We start from the raw sequence: 18179 nt of genomic DNA, 5'->3' as shown, positions 1-18179 counted from the left end.
AGATAATCAGTAAATACAGGTAAGTATAAATAAATATCAGTGGATAAAGGTAGGTATAAAATATCGGTAAAATCAGGTAAAAAATGAAATCGATAAATAATATCGATAGAAACAGGTATGTAGATGTAGGTATAAATAAGTATGTATAGGAAAGGTAAGTATGGACAATAGGTACTGGTAAGTATAGAATATCAGTAAATAGGTATAAATACTGGTAAGTATAGGTACAGGTGAGTATAGGAACAGGTATAACACAGAAATCCAGGTAAGTAAAGACGATAGGTACAGGTAAGTATAGTATATCAATAAATAAAGGTAGGTAAGTATCAATAGATAACTAACTAAATTAAATAGACAGGTAAGTATAATAGACCAGAAGTAAACAGTAAATAGATTCGTATAAATAAAGTGATTATATGTTAGGTCGTTTATCTGCAGGTAAGTTGTTGTCCGACGGAAGGATTTTCCTAGCCATTGATTCTCTGGTTTTTTTGTTCATTCTAGCTGTCTCCAGAGCCTTCCTGTATATCGGGCACTTCAGGCTACCGTCTCGATGGCCATCGTCCTGACATAAGATGCATTTCTCAGCGTTGTTACACTGGGAGACCTGGTGTTCGTCACTGCCGCAACGGCGACACAGCTTTGATCTGTCGACCCCCTGACATGACTTGGTAGTATGGCCATACTCTCTACATTTAAAACATTGTAAAATGTCTTCGCGTTCTACTATTCTACATATCCCCCAGCCCACTCGAAGGGACCGACTGGATAGGAGTTGGTCAGCCACTGCAGCGGGTGCGATGACCGTTGCATTTTGTCTACCTGCGTATGCAGGTCGCAGCGCCTTGACTAAGATGCTATCAGCTGATGTTCCAGGTAAGTGTTTTATAATAGCCTTATTAATATCGTCGGCTGTGGCGTCTCCGTCCATCTGTTTAAGGTGTAGGACTTTCTTAGAGGTGCCAAACACCGTAGATTTAGCTCCCGCAATTCTTGTGTTTATGAGCGAGCTAAAGATGGAGGCTTTAGCCGTGTCACCTTTGATTGAGACCATTACTTCGCCTTTTTTAAACCCTCCTTGTCGATGTTTATATTGTTCTTAAGGGCCTTTAGGGTCTCGGCATAAGATCTCGTGCCATTGTTGACCTGGACCGTTTCGGTACCAGTTTGAGGTTTTTTGTACTCTCCTCTATAGTGGTTACTATGGATGCTGATTTCAATATTTGTATTGAAAAAGATGGCCTCCACCATCTTTCTCAGTATAATAGGGTCTATTCGATCGTGACTAATTGCTACTCTTTGTCTGGCATTTTCTTGTGTGATGTTTTTTAATTCTTTTATAGCGTTATATATTGTCTCCAGATTACTAGGACTCTCGTCGTGCTCTCTGTCAATCAAATGATAAACGTATTTTTCGTCCAGGATCTTTGGACCAGTCCTGCCTTTCCTGCCAGACAGGCATGTAGCTACAACCAGATATGAGACCGAGCCTAGGGAAAGGTCTTGTTCCTTCATATCTTCCTGTCCTTGATATTTATCTAGGATAGCCTTGCTGGGGCCTTTGTCGACAGCGAAGTCAACAGGGACAAAGCAAGCTATATCAGACTCTCTTATGCTAAGTATATTAGCATTACTAATTGAGGTTCTCTGGTAGATTAAGTTACTCCAACTTCTGTCTTGTAAGGTGCAGAAATTATCGTATGTAATTTCTTTGCCTTTCCAGGTCTCCATCTCATCTGGATCCAGCTCATCGGGGTTTCCCGTCTGTGTTCCGATTGTCCGTGTCTCAGTGATCTTCTTAGGTGGTTCTGCAGGGTTTAACTGTGTTCTAAGTGCATCATCAGTCTTATTAGGTTTTCTGCCACTATGTGTATCCTCGGAGGGAAAGTTTCGTCTATTGACAGAGTGGTCTCTAGCGTACGAATTTTTTATAGCTCGTTGCATCCCATTAAAGATTTTTATTGTCCTAGTTATTGCTGATTTGACTTCTAGTTTAATACCTTCTCGTCCTTTGACCAGGCCTGAAAGGTCTTTTAAAGCTTCTGCTAGAGTCTTAACATTTGCATTAATATTGCTGTTAGTCGTAGTCTCAGTTCTGTTAGTAGTCCTTTTTCTTTTCCTTTGCTGCTCTGGTGATTCAGATTCGTGCTCGAAATCGAAGTCAAGAAGCTCCATCTCATCTACCACTTCAATAAGATCTGAATCAGAGCATGATCGTTGTCTACCTATATTGGTAGGTTGTGTGTTGTGTCCAGTTTCTCTGACCTCAGGAACAGCCATAATTGTGGAGCTTATTGGGCTCCTAGCAAGCGCCTTTTTAGGAGTGAAAGGTGTGAAACAGTCTTCTGTTGTTTGCTTGTAGGGGGTGGACGTGGTAGGCATAGACGAGATCGGTCTTATGCCAGTGTCTATGCCTATATCGGTTGTATCAATGTAGGTCGTGTCCGATATTTCGTATATTTTGTCCATAGAGCTTGCTTCTTCTATCTCTTCATCTTCATTTTTTTTTTGGGTTTTTTGATCATTTATAATTTTATTTTTTTCAGAAATGCCTGCCATGGCTAGTAAGTTATAAAGTTGACGACGGTTCGCCCATCATGGGATCCCTACCGCAGTAGGGATACTATCCCCGCCGGAGTTTTGCCCTAGTTAATCACATCGAAGTTGAGAGGTGACTTGTCAGCTGGCCAAGCCTATCAATGTGTTTTTAATGACTCTAATTGAAGGTTAAACGGGATAGGCCCGCGCCATTCTTATGTTAAAGGTTTATCGTCACCCCTATCGAAGGGAGGCACCGGGTCCGAACCGGATTTTCCCCCAACCTCAGGCTAACCTTTTTTTTTTTTTTTTTATAGTGTGGAAATGCGTTACGCATACCCCGACCCCCCTGGGGGGGAGCCGGGGTTATGTGGGGCTCCCTCGAGGAGGGGGTCGCCGAGCCAACAAGGCTCGCCGATCCCCTCCCCCAGAGTACCCACTAAAACCACACGCCCGCCCTAAGCTACATGGGAAGTAGCTGGATCACGCGAGTATTCAACAGGACACTTCCCAGCTCACATGCATCCCGAGGGGAGGGGTTAGCTCCCCCCATGCCTGCTCTAACCGGACCCCGGGCGGAGGGACCCGCCCGGTGTCCCCATCCCTGGAGCCTTCGGATTGGGCTTCCCAAGCCCCAGCTCGGTCCACCCACAGCTCCCGGAGCCTTTCTGCCCTACTCGAGCGGTGGACCCGAGGGTCCTCGCCCGGCCAAGGCAGGAAGCCGCCGACACCGGCAAGAGAGAGTCGTCGGAGGCGCATCCGGACGCCCCGACCCTCCCCACCCCACCCCCCACGCGCCCTCCCCCGGAACTAACGTCCGGGGGGTGGCCGGCACCCCTACACTATCGTCTCGGGGTGCCGGGCCAACTCGGGGGAGATTAACTCCCCCTCGGGGACCGGGGTCAGCTCACGCCCCCGGCCCCTCCATCCACCGCCCCCCTACGCGGGGGCACACGACGGCGCGGGGCGCGAACACCCCGCACCGCTAACGGAACCCCAGCCCCCCCAGGAGGGGGAGGCATAAGTTGACGCGGGGAGGGGAACACTCCCCGCGCCCTCCCCCCAGTCCCCGTCCCCCCACTCGGGGGACCCGCTGCGTCGCGGGGAGACGTCCCCCGCGCCGCTACAACTGACCCCGACGCCCTCCCACCTCTCCCTGAGGGGGCGGACGTCGCACGACGGCGCGGGGGACGTCCCCGCGCCATCCTCCTCCTCGCGGAGCCCGGGTCTCTTTCCCGGGCCCGCTCGGCCTCCTCCTTCTGGGACATTACTGTCTCGCAGAAGGAGGCGACCCCTTTCCACGACCTCTGGCTCCCGGTCAAGTGGTCGAACAAGACCGGGAGCGAGAGGTCCCACCTTTTCACCTCGGCTCTGAGGACACGGCGCGGTCCGGCCCAAGCCGGGCACTCCTCGAGTGTATGTTGCGCCGTGTCCACCTCCTCGCCGCAGTGGTGGCACTGCGCCGCTGGCTCCCGCCCCATCCTTACCAGATACTCACCGAAACAGCCGTGTCCGGTGAGCACCTGCGTGAGGCGGAAGGTCAAACCCACTCGCCTCCCGCACCATGTATCGAACATGGGCAGGAGGGCCCGAATTGTCGGACGCGTCGAGGACGCAAGCATGCGTCTCCATCGCTCGAACACGTCCGCACGGGCCTGGCGTCTCCGCACTTCGAACTGCTCCTCCTCCGCGGTCGTCAGCTCCTCCCCAGGGGGGCGGCGGGATTCGCAGGCGATCCGGTATACGATCGCCCGCTCCGCCGCCACCAGATGGAAGGGAGGAACCACGGCCAGGAGGCCCGCCACCTCTGTCGAGACGGTGCGGTATCCCCGTATGGCCCGTAGGGACAGCCGACGCCGCACTCTCTCCAAGTGCGCGACGCTGCGTCGGCTGGCCTCAAGCGAGCGGTGCCACACGGGTGCCCCATACAGGGCAATGCTCCGCACCACTCCTATGTAGAGGCGGCGTACACTCAACTGCGGCCCCCCGATATTGGGCAGCAACCGCGAAAGCGCGGTCGCTGTCTTTTCGAGTCGGGGGGCCAGGAGTTCGAAATGCTCTTCGAAACGCCAGCGACCATCGATGGTCAGGCCCAGATACTTCATGGTGGGCCCGACCTCGACGAGGGTATCCACGACCCGGATCCGGAAGCCTTGGGGCGGCCGCCGCGTCCGAGATGGTTGGTACAACCATATGGCCTCGGTCTTTGCGGCGGCCACGACAAGCCCCATCCCCCGGATCCGTCCAACCACGCAGTCCAGGGCGGACTCGATGAGGCGTCCCGCCTCCTCCCAGCTCCTCCCCTCGGCGTAGGGCAGGGTGTCGTCCGCATAGCATATGACACCCGTGCCGGGGGGGAGGGAGACCCGCAGAACCGCGTCGAATGCTAGGATCCACAGGAGCGGTCCGAGGATCGACCCCTGTGGAACCCCGCGGCATATCTCCCTCAGGTACGCCCCATACCGGCCGGCAATATACACCTCCCTCTCGCGGAGGTAGTCCCGGAGCACTTCCCGGAGATAGAGGGGAACCCGGAAATACTCTAGGGCGTCCTCTATCTCCTTCCAGGGCAGGGCGTTGAACGCATTGGAGATGTCCAATGACACGGCGATCAACACCCTGTCCCGAGCGACGGCACTTTCCCGGAGGAGACGCAGATGCTCCAACGCATCTATCGTTGAGCGTCCCCTCCGGAACCCAAACTGTCCGTCGCTCAACCCGGGATCACTCCGCGAAAGGTGCTCTCGGAGGCGGGCGGCAATTATTCTTTCGAACAGCTTTCCCGCCTCGTCGAGTAAACATATCGGCCGGTAAGCAGAGGGAGACTCTGCGGGCTTACCATCCTTGTGGAGGAGGACGAGGATCGCCTGCTTCCAACACTTGGGGAAGACTCCCCGACTCAGGCACGCATCCAAGATGCTCCTGTAAGCCAGGGCGAGGGCCTTTAGCGCCGAGGCCATTATACCGCCAGGAACGCCATCGGGGCCGGGGGCTTTCTTGCCCCTAGCCCGGCGCTCCTGGATGGCCTGGTCGAGCTCCCAATCGGAGACCCGGAGTTGGTCCGACCAATCATTGGCCGGCACCGGGGCGCGCTCACCACTCCCCTCACCACCATTATTATTGGGAGGGAAGAGGGTGTCAACGACGCGCCCCAGGAACTCCGGTTCCATCGTCTCCGCGACAGGGGGCGCCCTGGGACGGAGCTTCCCAAGCACCATTCTATATGGGCGCCCCCACGGATCGTCGCGGAGCGTAAGCAAGAGCTCGCTCCAGGCCTTGGCCTTGGCCGCGGTAATCGCGTGCTTGAGGGCCTCGGCGTACGATCTGTACTCCCTGTACAGCCCGTCCACCGTCGACTCCGAGTCGCCGCCGAGGAAATGGCGGCGCCGAGCACGGACGTACCGGCGGCGGGCTTGACCGGCTAAGCTGCGAAGCTCGGCCAACTCGCCCGACCACCAGTACACGGACTTTCGCGGGGGGCAGGCTCTAACCCGGGGCATCGCTGCGTCGCAGATCATCTGCAACGCGCCCCGGAACCATGCCGCCCCCTCTTCTGGTCCGCGCTCCCTGGCCGGAGGCCAGGCGGAGCCGATAATCACGGCCCTCAGCAGGTCCCCGTCTAGCCGCTTCGTCGCCCATCTGGGCGCCGAAAGGGCGCTACTTCGCCGGAGGAGGGGCGTGTCCGCCGGCGGGTCCGAATCCACAGCCACGTCCATCATGACGTAGCTGTGGTCCGAGAGGGTTTCCCCCTCCCAGACCCGCCAATTTGACACTCGGCGCGAGGCGGAAGCGGTCGCGAGTGAAACGTCCACTACCGACCAACCATTCCACCTCACGCACGTCGGCACGGAGCCCCGGTTTAGCAGCCGGAGCTCCAGCCCCTCCATCCAGTCCTCTAGGATTCCGCCTCGAGGCTCCGTCCTGGGGTTGCCCCAACTGGTAGAACGCGCGTTGAGGTCCCCCAGGACCAACACCGGACCGGTTAAATGAGGGGTCACCATGTCCCTCAACCGGTCCAAATACGCCTCGAATTCGGCGGAGCCACAATTCGGCGAACAGTAGCACCCGGCGACTAGCAGTCTTCCCCACTTAACCAACACCGCCCCCCGACTCCGTTCGACCCCGGAGAAAGGGGGCAACCTCGCCGACTGGCGAACCCAAATCGCCACGGAAGCCTCCAGATCCCCGAACCATTGTGGATGGTCGGGGACTTCGTAGGGCTCCGCGGCAACTGCCAGGCCAACCTCGAGCTCCGCCAGGCGTTGGACCATCAGGTCCTGTGCCCGGCGGCAATTATTGAGGTTGGCCTGGAGAACCACCTGGGAACATCCGCGAGCCGTAGTAGCCATTACGTTGAGCACGCGGATACTCCCGTCACAGCCGACTCATTGACGGCAGGGGAAGCAGAGTTCTCCCCTACGCCCTGAGTCGGCTCCACCTCCATGTCCTTGTCCTTGGAGGACGGTGCCACACCGCCGCCCCCCTTGGACCCCTTCTTTTTCGAAGGCGGGGAGCACGCCTTGCTCCCCGCTTTATGATTCGCGGGCCTACCCGCCCCCGCGCACACTACGCAGCGGGGGGCGGACTGGCAAGCGGCTGCACGGTGGGACGGATCGCCGCACCGGTAGCAGTGGCCGCTCCGGTCTACTTCCGCGGTACACCGCTGCCTCACATGCCCGAGGGCGAGACAGCGGAAACACTGCAACGGGCGGGCGGCCAAGACGACCACCCGCGCGAGGGTCCATCCCACCCTTACGGTTTTGGCCTTTTCAATGGCCAAGGCCGCCACTGCCGGGCACTGCACCCAAATGGTGCCGAGTCCTCCGGTCGGGATTTTGATGGTCCCGACCTTCACGGACTCGGGGGTGCAGCCCCCGGCTCTCGCCACCGCCCCGACTACCTCCTGAGGAGTTACCGAGAGGTCCAGGCCGGTCAGACGGAACTCCGCCTTTTTGACGGGCCTGGCGACCCTCACCTCCATACCCCTCAGAGCCGAAGTCATCCCGGCGGCGAGGGCATCCGCCTTCGCGCCCCCATCGGCACCGGATACCTGAATGATCAGGCCCCCGGTGACTGCCCGCTTCCACTGCAGGGTCTCGATACCCAGGGCGCCGAGATCGACGCCCTGACGAGCCCTGCGTATGGCCTCCTCATAGGTGGCCTTACTCCCCTCCGGGACGGTGATCGTCACTGCTGCGGAACGGGGAGGGGCCGCTACTCGAGGAGGCGCCTTCGTCGCATGCCCAGTCCCGCCCCTAGGGGCGGGAGCCGCGGATTGGGTGGATGTGGCCTTGGCCTTCCGCCTCTCCTTTCTCCCCACCACCTCTGACCAAGTTCCCTCCTTAGGGGGCAGCGGTGCACCTTCACGAGTGCTCAGGGGGGTGGGGGAGGCCTTGGCATCCCCCTGTCCCCCCTTCTTCTTCTTCCCCTTCTTCTTCTTCTTCTTCTTCGTCGTCGTCTCCGCCTCCGGTCCCCCAACAGGAGGGACAAAGTCGAGGGGCCGGGGACCATCGGAAGAAGAAGACGGGGCAGGGATCTTTGAGCGGGTCCCCGCCGTCGATGGGGGGTAGCGGTCCCCGGACACCGAACGGAACTCCTCGCGGAGCGCCATTATTTTGGCGTCCATGAGGGCCCCGATACGGGCCAGAAGGACCGCCTCCCTGGTCGGCGCCGCCCCCGACGAAGAGGGCAGCGGCGCCTTATCCGGGGGGTCAACCGCCCCGGGGTGGAGCGGCAGCGGAGATGCACCAGGCAAGGGCATGGGCACAGCCTGTCGCTGCTTCACCGCCATCAGCTCCGTCTTGAGGACGGCCAGGGTGTCTCTAACACCCCCCAACTCGCGCTCCAGCGCAGCGTTTTCCCCTCTGAGGGCGCGGTTTTCCGCCTGGACGCTTGCCCAGAGGGCTACAGGCAACTTATCCGCACCCTCTCCAGAGGGGGCGCCACCACCACCGGAAGTGGAGGAGGAGGCTCCCTGCCACCCCCTACTCACCAGCTCCCTCATTCCCGCCTCGACCAGCCGGGCCGCATCCTTAAGTGCCCGGACCGCGGTGCCCTTTAGATTGCCGCTTTTGAGGGCGGTGGCCTCGACCAATCGGCCAGCGGCCACCACCTCAGCGGCAATTTCGCCGGGGAGAAGGTCCCGCAGATCGAGCTGGCGCTCCTGTACGGAGGGCGCGCCCTTGCCGCGGGGCCTCTTCGTTCCCTCCTCATCGGAGTCCCCCATCACGATGGACGACGCGGGACGCTTCCCTGACGTCCGCGATGACGCCTGGGATTTCATCGACGCCCTATCGTCATCCATCGGGCCGAAAGACGGCCCCGGTTCGTCTCCCTCCCCCACCAGGACGGATCGGACCGACCCTTCCATACTCGACGCCGAGGTACCCCGAATGGACCTCGTCGTCGGCGCGTCCTTTTTCGTCGCCTCAGTGCCAAGAGGCCCCAAGTACCTCTCCACCAAGACGCGAGGACTTGAACGCGTCCTTGGTCTCCCCCTACCGGGAGACCCCTCCTCTCCCTCCTCCATCCCACAATTTGTTTTTTTAATAAGGCCTTCCATGGCAAAATTTCGTTAAATCTAACGACGGTTCGCCCATCATGGGACCCCTAGCGCATAGGGGCACTTCCCCGCCGATAAAGCACCCTAATTAAACCATGTCGAAGCCGAGAAGCGACTTGTCAGCTGGCCAAGCCTATCGACATGGGAAAACAAGACTCTACAAAAGGTTAAAATAAAATGCTAAAGGTTTTACGTCACCCCTATTGAAGGAGCGCACCGGATCCGAACCGGATATTGCTCCAACTTCAGGCTAGACGGTGCGCTGGTTTGCCCCCCAACGCACAGGGTATGAGGAAATACTGGCCAGGTAATCCTCCATTTCTGCGCCCAGTTAACACGGCTTCAACCCCCGGCTAGGCTCCAGTCAGCTGGAAGTAGCGGTTCTTCCACGTTAAACATGTGCGTGTTGCCACACACAGAGGTCAGGTACTAACATATCTCCCAGCCCCGGTCGGGAGGCTACTACTCCTCCCTTGGTTAGTCTACGGGGAATATCCACCGTGCACCGGCCGCAGCCACATTCACACACACATGCGTACATACACATTCACTCAGTACACCGGCACTGCCCTTCTGCGTGAGAGGCACGCAGTAAAAAGAGCGGGGAGTGCCTGTGTAACCCCTCGCTCCGTTAGCACACACCGCAGTGTGCCCCAGGGACCACCACGTGGAGGTGGAGCAAGAGGATTTAGGATATGGACCACCACCACTGTAGTCATACCCTCCAATAGATCAGAGTCACCATTGGAGAGCCCCATATCCCTAGGTCCCCAACCTCAGGCTAACCTAACCTAACCTTTTTTTTTTTTAAATAAGATTTTCCTTTTTTATTGGAGAAATCTCCACCTATTACAAAACTGTCCTAAATCAAAAAATTAGCCTAATCTAAATTACTCCCGCACGCTAACAATACCCTAATCGCACGCACTTGTAACTATTAGCTATTAATTATTTACTCTTAACTACTCACTATTTAACGCCACTCTCGCACGCACGAAATTCGCTTTTTCCACTTTTTTTTCTAAATTTTAATTTTTAATCGACCGGCGGCCCTTGCTACACTCGCCTACAGCCTAATCGCACCCTAATATAACAAATTATCGGATTTACAAGAAGTCCGGAAACTTCTGTTACGAGCTAAATAGCTCGCTGCATAAATCCCCGGACACGAAAATTTTTTTAATTTTCAAAAAGTTTTTTGCGCCCAAATGACGCAGAACTCCTGGAGGTCCGGCCCTCCAACTCTGAATCACGAAATCCGTAATTTAATTCGTCCGGATACTTCCGAAACGAATCGTTTCCTAAGTCTCCGGACACTTCCCTAGGTGATCCCCTTAAAATCGTCCGGACACTTATGAAACGAACTCTTTGCAGATATACGCGGACTCCGAAAACCACTTCAACACAACCTCACCACAGCCGCGGACGCACCACGGACGCACTTTATCAGAACGGCACGAGGTATGTATCACTGTACACCTATCGCTGACTAACAGAATTCGTTAATCGGCTACCTGATATTATAAATTAATTACTTAATTTCTAATTAATTAGACTAAGTATCCTAACACTATCTATCACCGGAGTACTTAAGACATCTCTAACGAGTTAATCCTAATCACTTTTCTAAAACTGCCTAACAATGTCACTTTTCCAAGTTTACACCAAGAAAGTCTACACCGTTCTCAACCTAACCTAACCTAATCTAACCTAACCTAACCTAATCTAACCTAACCTAACCTAATCTAACCTAACCTTTCGAAAAGTTGTACTTATTTATTAAATTCAAAATTCAAATTTCATAATTTATGTCTATAACTTATACCACAATTTAGCTCTCTCTTGCCTTACAATATTCTCCTACTCTCTTTTCCGCAGTTTTCTATTTTAACACCCTAATTCACCTGAATTTTGCGATAAAATTGAAAAAATACCTAAATTCTAGACGGCTCGGTTTTCCTAGGCTAGTACACCTCCGTTTGGGTGTTTTTTAAATTTACTATATTATTTACCAAAAGTTCTTCCAAATTTAAAACTTTGAAATTTCGCCAAATCTTTACTGACGTTAGATGACCCTTACAATTCTGGATCAGCCCCTTAAATTTGGTATCGAAATCTCTTATTTTTTGTCTATACAGACTTCTGATTTGATTCAAGTCAAAGATTTATCTAGAAATTCTTATGCCTTTCATTGTAAGACTTTACACGGACTTTAGATTTGAATTTTTCGCGAAGTTTTCCAAAGTTTGTTTCGCACTGCACTATCACGCCTATCTCGGCCAATCGAGTAATTCTATTTATTATTACTGTCCTGGCTCAACCCTAGCTCTTAAAAAATACACTAGAACAGTCCCGGGCGGTTTTTCTAACACCAGTGTGCACGCAGGCTCACCCTTCGCGCCTCCCAGCGCCTCCCTACACGGTTTGTGTCCGTGCGTGACCCTGGTTTCTGGTCGGAGTGTGAGGTTGCGTACACTCTGTTACCCTGTTTGAATGTTCACTCACTATCACGGTAACGCACTAATTAACTCTTTATCCTAGGTTCCTACTGCAGGCTTCTTCCGCAGCCCGAGAGCAACAGCACCCTAGACCGCCGCCGTACGCCCACGCGCCACCGAGGAGCTCACCGAAAACCCTTCCACAACCCCAAGCTTTGTGTCCAAAGAGGAGCCTGCTCGACGTTCTCAACCCTTGCTTTGTTCCCAAAGGGAGGGTGAACCCGACGAGCTATGCTCAGATGTTAAATCCTTTTTATTTCCCTTATTGGCTCCTCGTTGACGCGCGCCCGCCCGTCCGTCCGCCACTCGCCGCTCTCCAGCTTCGGAATTAACACCTTGCACTAATAAACCGAACGCTGTTCGCACGACTCTCACTGTACTCCAGCTATCCTAACGGAATAACTCAAGGTCGCTATTTTCGCAATTGCTGTTCTACCTCAACTGCTAAAACCGCTCTGGAGGGTACTCGGATGCCGGTCGGCCACGAAGCCTTCGTTATCCCCTCCAGTGCGGCTTTCGAAAAAGACCGTTTGCTGTTTCGTCTGTTTGTAACGACCTTTTGCTCATCTGCTATTCATCGCCTCTGTAAAAACACCGCATTTGGGGTAAACATTGACTCGACCTCACACGGGCGTGTCCTCGCACAACCTTTACGTAAAATTGCAATGAATCCTATTAATCAAATTATTATTAAAAATCTGCTTGGTATCTTTCCATTTTCCACTGTTTCTAACTTCGAAGTTTAGGCCTTGCAGCTCGCAATTGCTCTTGCCCGGCTTTCGTCGTTCAGAGCGCGAGCGTTCGGGCTTAACGGCTGGAAGAGCTTGCTATCTTTGTCACGCTCATTGCGTTCCCTTATCGTTGTCTCTGTCTCCTCGCTGGTTAATTTGGAGTCCTGTGTCTAAACTGTTGCTCTTATGCAAAAAGTGCATCAGATGTAAAGTTTTTCTTTTCCTTTATTTTAACGTTTATACTGTTTCAAATTTTGAATTTTTTCTTCTGTCAAGGAAACATTAATTTTAGCAAAAGTAGCTCGATTCTCTATGGTATCTCATTGCCAGCGTGTTCGGTTCTGCGAGAAACCTGCCGCGTTTACATATCCGGTCTGTCCGATGTCTAATAGCTTGGAAATTAGTAGGTTTAACAATTATGTTACGAGTTCTCGTGCCTCGTCCGCCATCTTGTTATCCTACTTTAGCCTCGTGTTCGCGCCTTAGTTTCGTAGCCGTTTTCGCTTCTAGGTCTACTTTGAATAGATTGCATACCCTTACCGCTGTCGGTATCTAGTCAGTCGGTAATTTTGGCGATCTTAGCTTTAGTTACTTCTTTACCCTTGCAGATCTGCCTGGTGACGTCGTAGGTCCCTGAGTTGCGCGCGCCGCTACGCAGTCTGCGCTGTACTTCTGGGTAAGTTTAAATTACCCTCTTCGTATTTACTCTAATTTATTCGTTGCTGCTGAACCTAAATCTTTTTACCAAGTCACGACCCTTTATATGGTTCTTTTCTCTCTTAACTAGCTTCCCTTGTTCTTTTAACGTACATTTTACAGTCCTAAGTTATCCCACGTGCGCGTTTGGGTATTCTAACCTCACTTTTTGTATTTACATACATTTTTCCCCTTTGTGTTTTGACAGGTAGCTCACTGGTGCAAGAAATTATTGCCTCCCCAGTCTCTCTTTGCTGCCCGCCTGCATCCTCATTATTTTACGAATTAGGTATTATGTATTGCCTTTATTTTCCCTCTGCCCTTTCTATTCTTTATACTAATTTCTATTTACATTTACAGGTTTCCCCTTCCCTCTATTAGTCATGTCTGAGAGACCTTCCTGCTCGTATTCAGGACGCCGTGGAAGCCGTGGCTCCTCTCGACGCGTGAGTATATCCTGTTTATTCTACTACCTCAGCGGTTTTCTAAACTGTTCTTTCTGCTTTCTGCTTTTAAGGTTTTGCCCGAGCATTTCACCCACGAGCGAATCCGGAGTTTGATTCACTTTGAATTTGTGTCGGGTGCTAGCGCTACGGACGCCTATAATCGAATAGTCTCAGGCTATGGGAGCATACTTTCCCTATCCACTGTGTATAAGTTATATTCACAGTTCCGAAAGGGGCGGAAACGTATGTGTGACGAGCCCCGCAGTGGACGTCCACGTATAGAGCACGTCGATTTGGAGCTTTTAGAGTCGATTATAACTCAGACTCCAACTACAACAGTTCGCGAGCTATCTGAAATTTTTGATGTGGGACATTCCACTATTCAGCGTCGTTTGAAGGACATTAATTATGTCAAGCTTCGCAGCACGGGATACCGTCTCAGCCCCTCTGCTGCAGATCGCGCCAATCGTGTGCACGTATGCAAGACTCTCCTTGGTAGTAACGAGAAAATCCCCTTCCTGAATCGCATTATTACCTGCGACGAGCGCTGGCTGGTTCTCGATCGCGGTTCTTCTCGGTATTGGTCGCCCTCCACTAAAAAGGTCAACCGGCCCAAGTCTTCGCGGCCCATCCCGCAGCGGGTTCTAGTTAGCGTCTGGTGGTGCAGTGGCGGGATTTTGCTCTGCCACTTCTTTGAGCCCGACGAGGTTCTAACTGGGGTTAAACACGTTGCCCTTTTCCAGGAGGCCCTGCGCAATTACAGGGCTTTATATCCTAATCACACAGCAGATATACGTCCTATTTTGCTCCAAGATTCCAATCCCCCCCATGTGTCAGTCTCTTCCCGTGCGTGTTATAATCTAACCTAACCTTTTTTTTTTAACGAGGAGGGGAAAATACTTTTCGTACGTCGCGAGGGACTCCGATGTTGTTTACCCCCTAAAAACCACCTCCTCCTCTATCTAAACTAAGTCTAAACTACCCCAAAGAAGACCCCTTCCCCGCGGAACCGCATATACAGCATTACTACACGGGTATGGGCTGCTGTAGGTGTCCATACGTTGCCATTACCTAACTCTTGTTAGTCTTGCTTTTCTTCTCTCTTCTTTCTGAATTTCTTTTTCCGTCTCTTCTTTCTTCGTCATTATCTTGTTGATGAATAGTCTTAATCTCGGCATCTTGTTGGGATCCTTCAACCACGTTGTTATTTCTTTCCATTTCATCTGTCCATTTTTGCCTACCAGTTCTTCTCTCTCAGAGTTCCATGCTGGGCACTCCATCACAGTGAGCTCGGGGCTGTCAGGAAGCTGTTTGCACATTATGCATTTTGGGTCGTCTCGCTTTCCAATTTTTTGGAGGTATTCTGCGAAACACTCATGCCCCGTTAGGACCTGGGTGAGGTGAAAATCTAATGTGTTAGGGCCCCAGTCTATCCATTCTCTTATCTTTGGTATTAGATTGTGTGTTTGGCGTCCATGGGTGGCATTGTTCCAGCGCGTCTGCCAGAGTTCTAGGGTAGTTTCCCTTTCTTCTTCTTTAATTTTTTCACATTCTGTTTTATAATTTATCCCAGAAATATTGCTCATTTTGGCTTGTCTGACAAATATGCGGCGTCTCTCCTCTGCCAGAAGTGTGAGAGGGGGGAGACCCGAGAGTACGCATAATGCATCATGGGATATTGTCCTATATGCCCGTATTACTCTTGATAGTGATATTTTCTGTATCCTGTTCACAATCTTGGGTTTGGTTGTTTGGTTTGCAGATTTGGCCCAAATAGGTGCCGCATATAGTACGATGGATTCTACTACTCTGTAATATAATACCCGAGAAAGGAATGAGCCGCCTCCTATGTTGGGCATAATGCCGTTTAATGCACAGGTAACCTTGCATGCTTTGTCTGTAACATACTTCAAATGACCAGTAAAGTTCTGGTTGCCCTCCATTATTAATCCCAGGTATTTAGTGGATTTTTTGAGCTCGAGAGTTGTATTTCCGAACCTGATATCGATACCTCTTTTTGCTTTTCTACCTGTCAGTAAGACCATTTCCGTTTTTTCGTGTGCGAGTGTGAGTTGATTGACTCTAAACCAGTTGTTTATTTTTTCTAGAGACTCTGTAGCAATTCTAGATAAATCTTCTGCTGTAGAGGCTGTGACAATCAGCGCGACGTCATCTGCGTAGCCATACAGGTAAGCACCTCTGGGAAGTAGCATCTTTAATAAGTCATCATATTGCAGGTTCCAGAGCATAGGTGCGAGCACCGAGCCCTGAGGAACTCCCGCATAAAACCTGATTTCCGAGTTTTGACCATTCCCTTTGGCGTAAGTGATTATTCTGTCTTGTAAATAATTTTTTAGTATATTAAGAAGTCTATTCGGTAACTTTCTTTTGTTGAGTGCCCTTATGACATTGTGCCATTTTATTGTGTTAAAGGCGTTTTTGTCATCCAGGGCAATTAAAACGCAAAAGTGTGTTTTACTTTTGGCCTTATCCCATCGATTTATGATTTCGTGCATGGCATGGACCGTGCATTTACCACGTTTAAAGCCGTACTGATTAGGTTCATATCTTATATTTTCGAGGAGTCTCGCTTTGAGGTAATATTCTAATATCTTTGCCATATTAGATAGAATGGAGAGGGGTCTCACTCCCGTACGTCCATCTGGCCCGGGTTTCTTCGGTATAAGCACCAGACGCCCTCTTTTCCAGGAGGTTGGGAAATACCCCAGGTTATAACACGTGTTTATAATCTGTGTAATATGAGGCAGTGCAATCTTAGATAGGAGTTGTACTAGTTCTGAAGGAATACCGTCTATGCCGGGTGCCTTCTTTTTCACCGCCTTCATTGCCTTTAGTACCTCTTCTTCTGAGAAAGGACGATCAGAAGCGTCATGAGAGGTGTCTGTCACACCGGAGCTGGGGGAAACCTGGTTGGGTTCGGGTGTCGTTTGAAAGAGAGATTTGACAACCTCTCCGGTTTCCTCTTCTGTTAGAATGCTAGGTGGGGGTTTGCCTGCCACCCTTCCCATCACCGACTTGTAGGGTCTTCCCCAGATGTCAGCATCTATATCGTTTATGAGTGTTGACCACGACTTCCTTTTTGATCTTGCTATCTCATGTTTTAATAGCTTTTTGTTTTCCTTGTGTTTGTTTAAGCATCTGAGTACCTCAATGTTTGATCTTTCTGGGTGTTTTTTCAGTTTGGCGTGTGCTCTCTGCAAAGCTCGACGTGAGCTGATGGATGCTCTTCTAAGTGCGGCGATTTCAGTATTCCACCACCAGACCTCTTTTCTATGTTTTATGGATTGATTCAGTGTGTATGATGTGGTTTCGAAAAGATCTGTAATCATTTCTATATAGGCATCTACATCTTCTACCGATGAGATTTTTGAGGGGTCGGCAATCTTGGTGATCTGGAGGTAAGTATTGGAAAATCTATCTACATTGAGTTTAAATTTTTTCTTTTTCTCGGAATTGGCAGTGTTAGCTGTATTCGTTGTCAGTATATGTTTCAAGTAGCGATGATCAGAGGCCGTATAGTCTTCGAGTATTTGGCTGGAGGTTATACCGTTGTATGCTGTTGTTCCGCATAGTAAAATGTCAATTGTGGAAAAGTGACCATTTCTTTCAAATGTGTGCGAGCCCGAGCTAACTTTTGGAATCAGTCCGATAGTGTTGCACATTTCCATCACCACTGTGCCGTGATCGTCAAGTAACCTTGAGCCCCAAGCGGTTGACTTAGCGTTAAAGTCGCCGGCAATTATACATTTGTCTGTGTTTATGGTATCTAAGAATCTTTCCAGTTCTGATATTTTTTCTGTATAGAGCTCCAAACTTACATTAGGAGATATGTAGCATGAAATGAATGTATAGTCTTCTATTTGAACAGCGACAATTCCTTTCGATTTGAACAGACTCTTTATACTATTAAATTTATTTACAGGTTGAGGTATCCATATTGATGCGGCTTTGTGATCGTCATTTTGCCAGTATGATGGAGGAGACCAAGGCTCGGAGATGAATACAATGTCTATCCCGTATTGTTCTACTGACTGGGTGAGTAGTTCCTGTGCATTTCTACAATGATTTAAATTAATTTGTAGTATTTTAATATGTTTTCTTTCTAGGTTTGCCGTTTCGTTTTGCTGTTCCATTAGTAGGAGTTAAATAAGTTCGGTGAGTATTTGGTATTCGATTTGTAGTGTTTGTCCTGTTTGTTGTGTTTGTTCTGCTTGGTAAGTATATGTGTTTACTATTCGGATTGTTGTGTTTGTCCTGTTTGCTGTGCTTGTACTGTTTGTGCTACTTTTTCAGTGTTTCTTTCTTTGTTATTTTTTCCATTATCCGGGTCTCTGTCTTTGTTAGTGGCTTTCCGACGTAGTTCAAGTGCCCTGCGGTAGGCAGGACACTTAAGGCTACCATCCCTATGCCCTTCTGTCATGCACACCACACATTTCTCAGGGCTGCTACATTGCATTGCACTGTGTCCTTCTGCTCCGCATCTTCTGCAAAGTTTCGACCTGTCTGGTCCCTGGCAGTTTCTAGTGATGTGTCCAAATTCCCGGCAACGGAAACATTGTGTCACTTCTTCTCTCTCTACCACTCGGCAAAATCCCCAACCTACGCGTAGAGAGCGTTTTTCCAGGAGTTTTACCGCTATTTCCGTTGGTAAGATGAGTGTGGCATTTTGCCTACCTGCAAAGGCTGG

At 51.2% G+C, this 18179-nt stretch overlaps 1 protein-coding gene across 1 annotated transcript; it reads right to left on the bottom strand.

The window, feature by feature from the left end:
• Window positions 1-2569: 2569 nt before the first annotated feature.
• Window positions 2570-9067, bottom strand: LOC143219884 (uncharacterized). Its single transcript, XM_076445692.1, has 4 exons — window positions 8018-9067; window positions 6908-7879; window positions 4062-6857; window positions 2570-2623 (listed from the first exon to the last, which is right to left on the bottom strand). Exons 1-4 carry the CDS (start codon window positions 9065-9067, stop codon window positions 2570-2572), a joined length of 4872 nt encoding a protein of 1623 aa, XP_076301807.1.
• Window positions 9068-18179: the final 9112 nt, after the last annotated feature.

The sequence above is a fragment of the Lasioglossum baleicum genome, unplaced genomic scaffold, assembly GCF_051020765.1.
Source record: "Lasioglossum baleicum unplaced genomic scaffold, iyLasBale1 scaffold0088, whole genome shotgun sequence".
NCBI classification, from domain to species: Eukaryota; Metazoa; Arthropoda; class Insecta; order Hymenoptera; family Halictidae; genus Lasioglossum; species Lasioglossum baleicum.
This window is presented reverse-complemented; position numbering and strand designations above follow the sequence as displayed.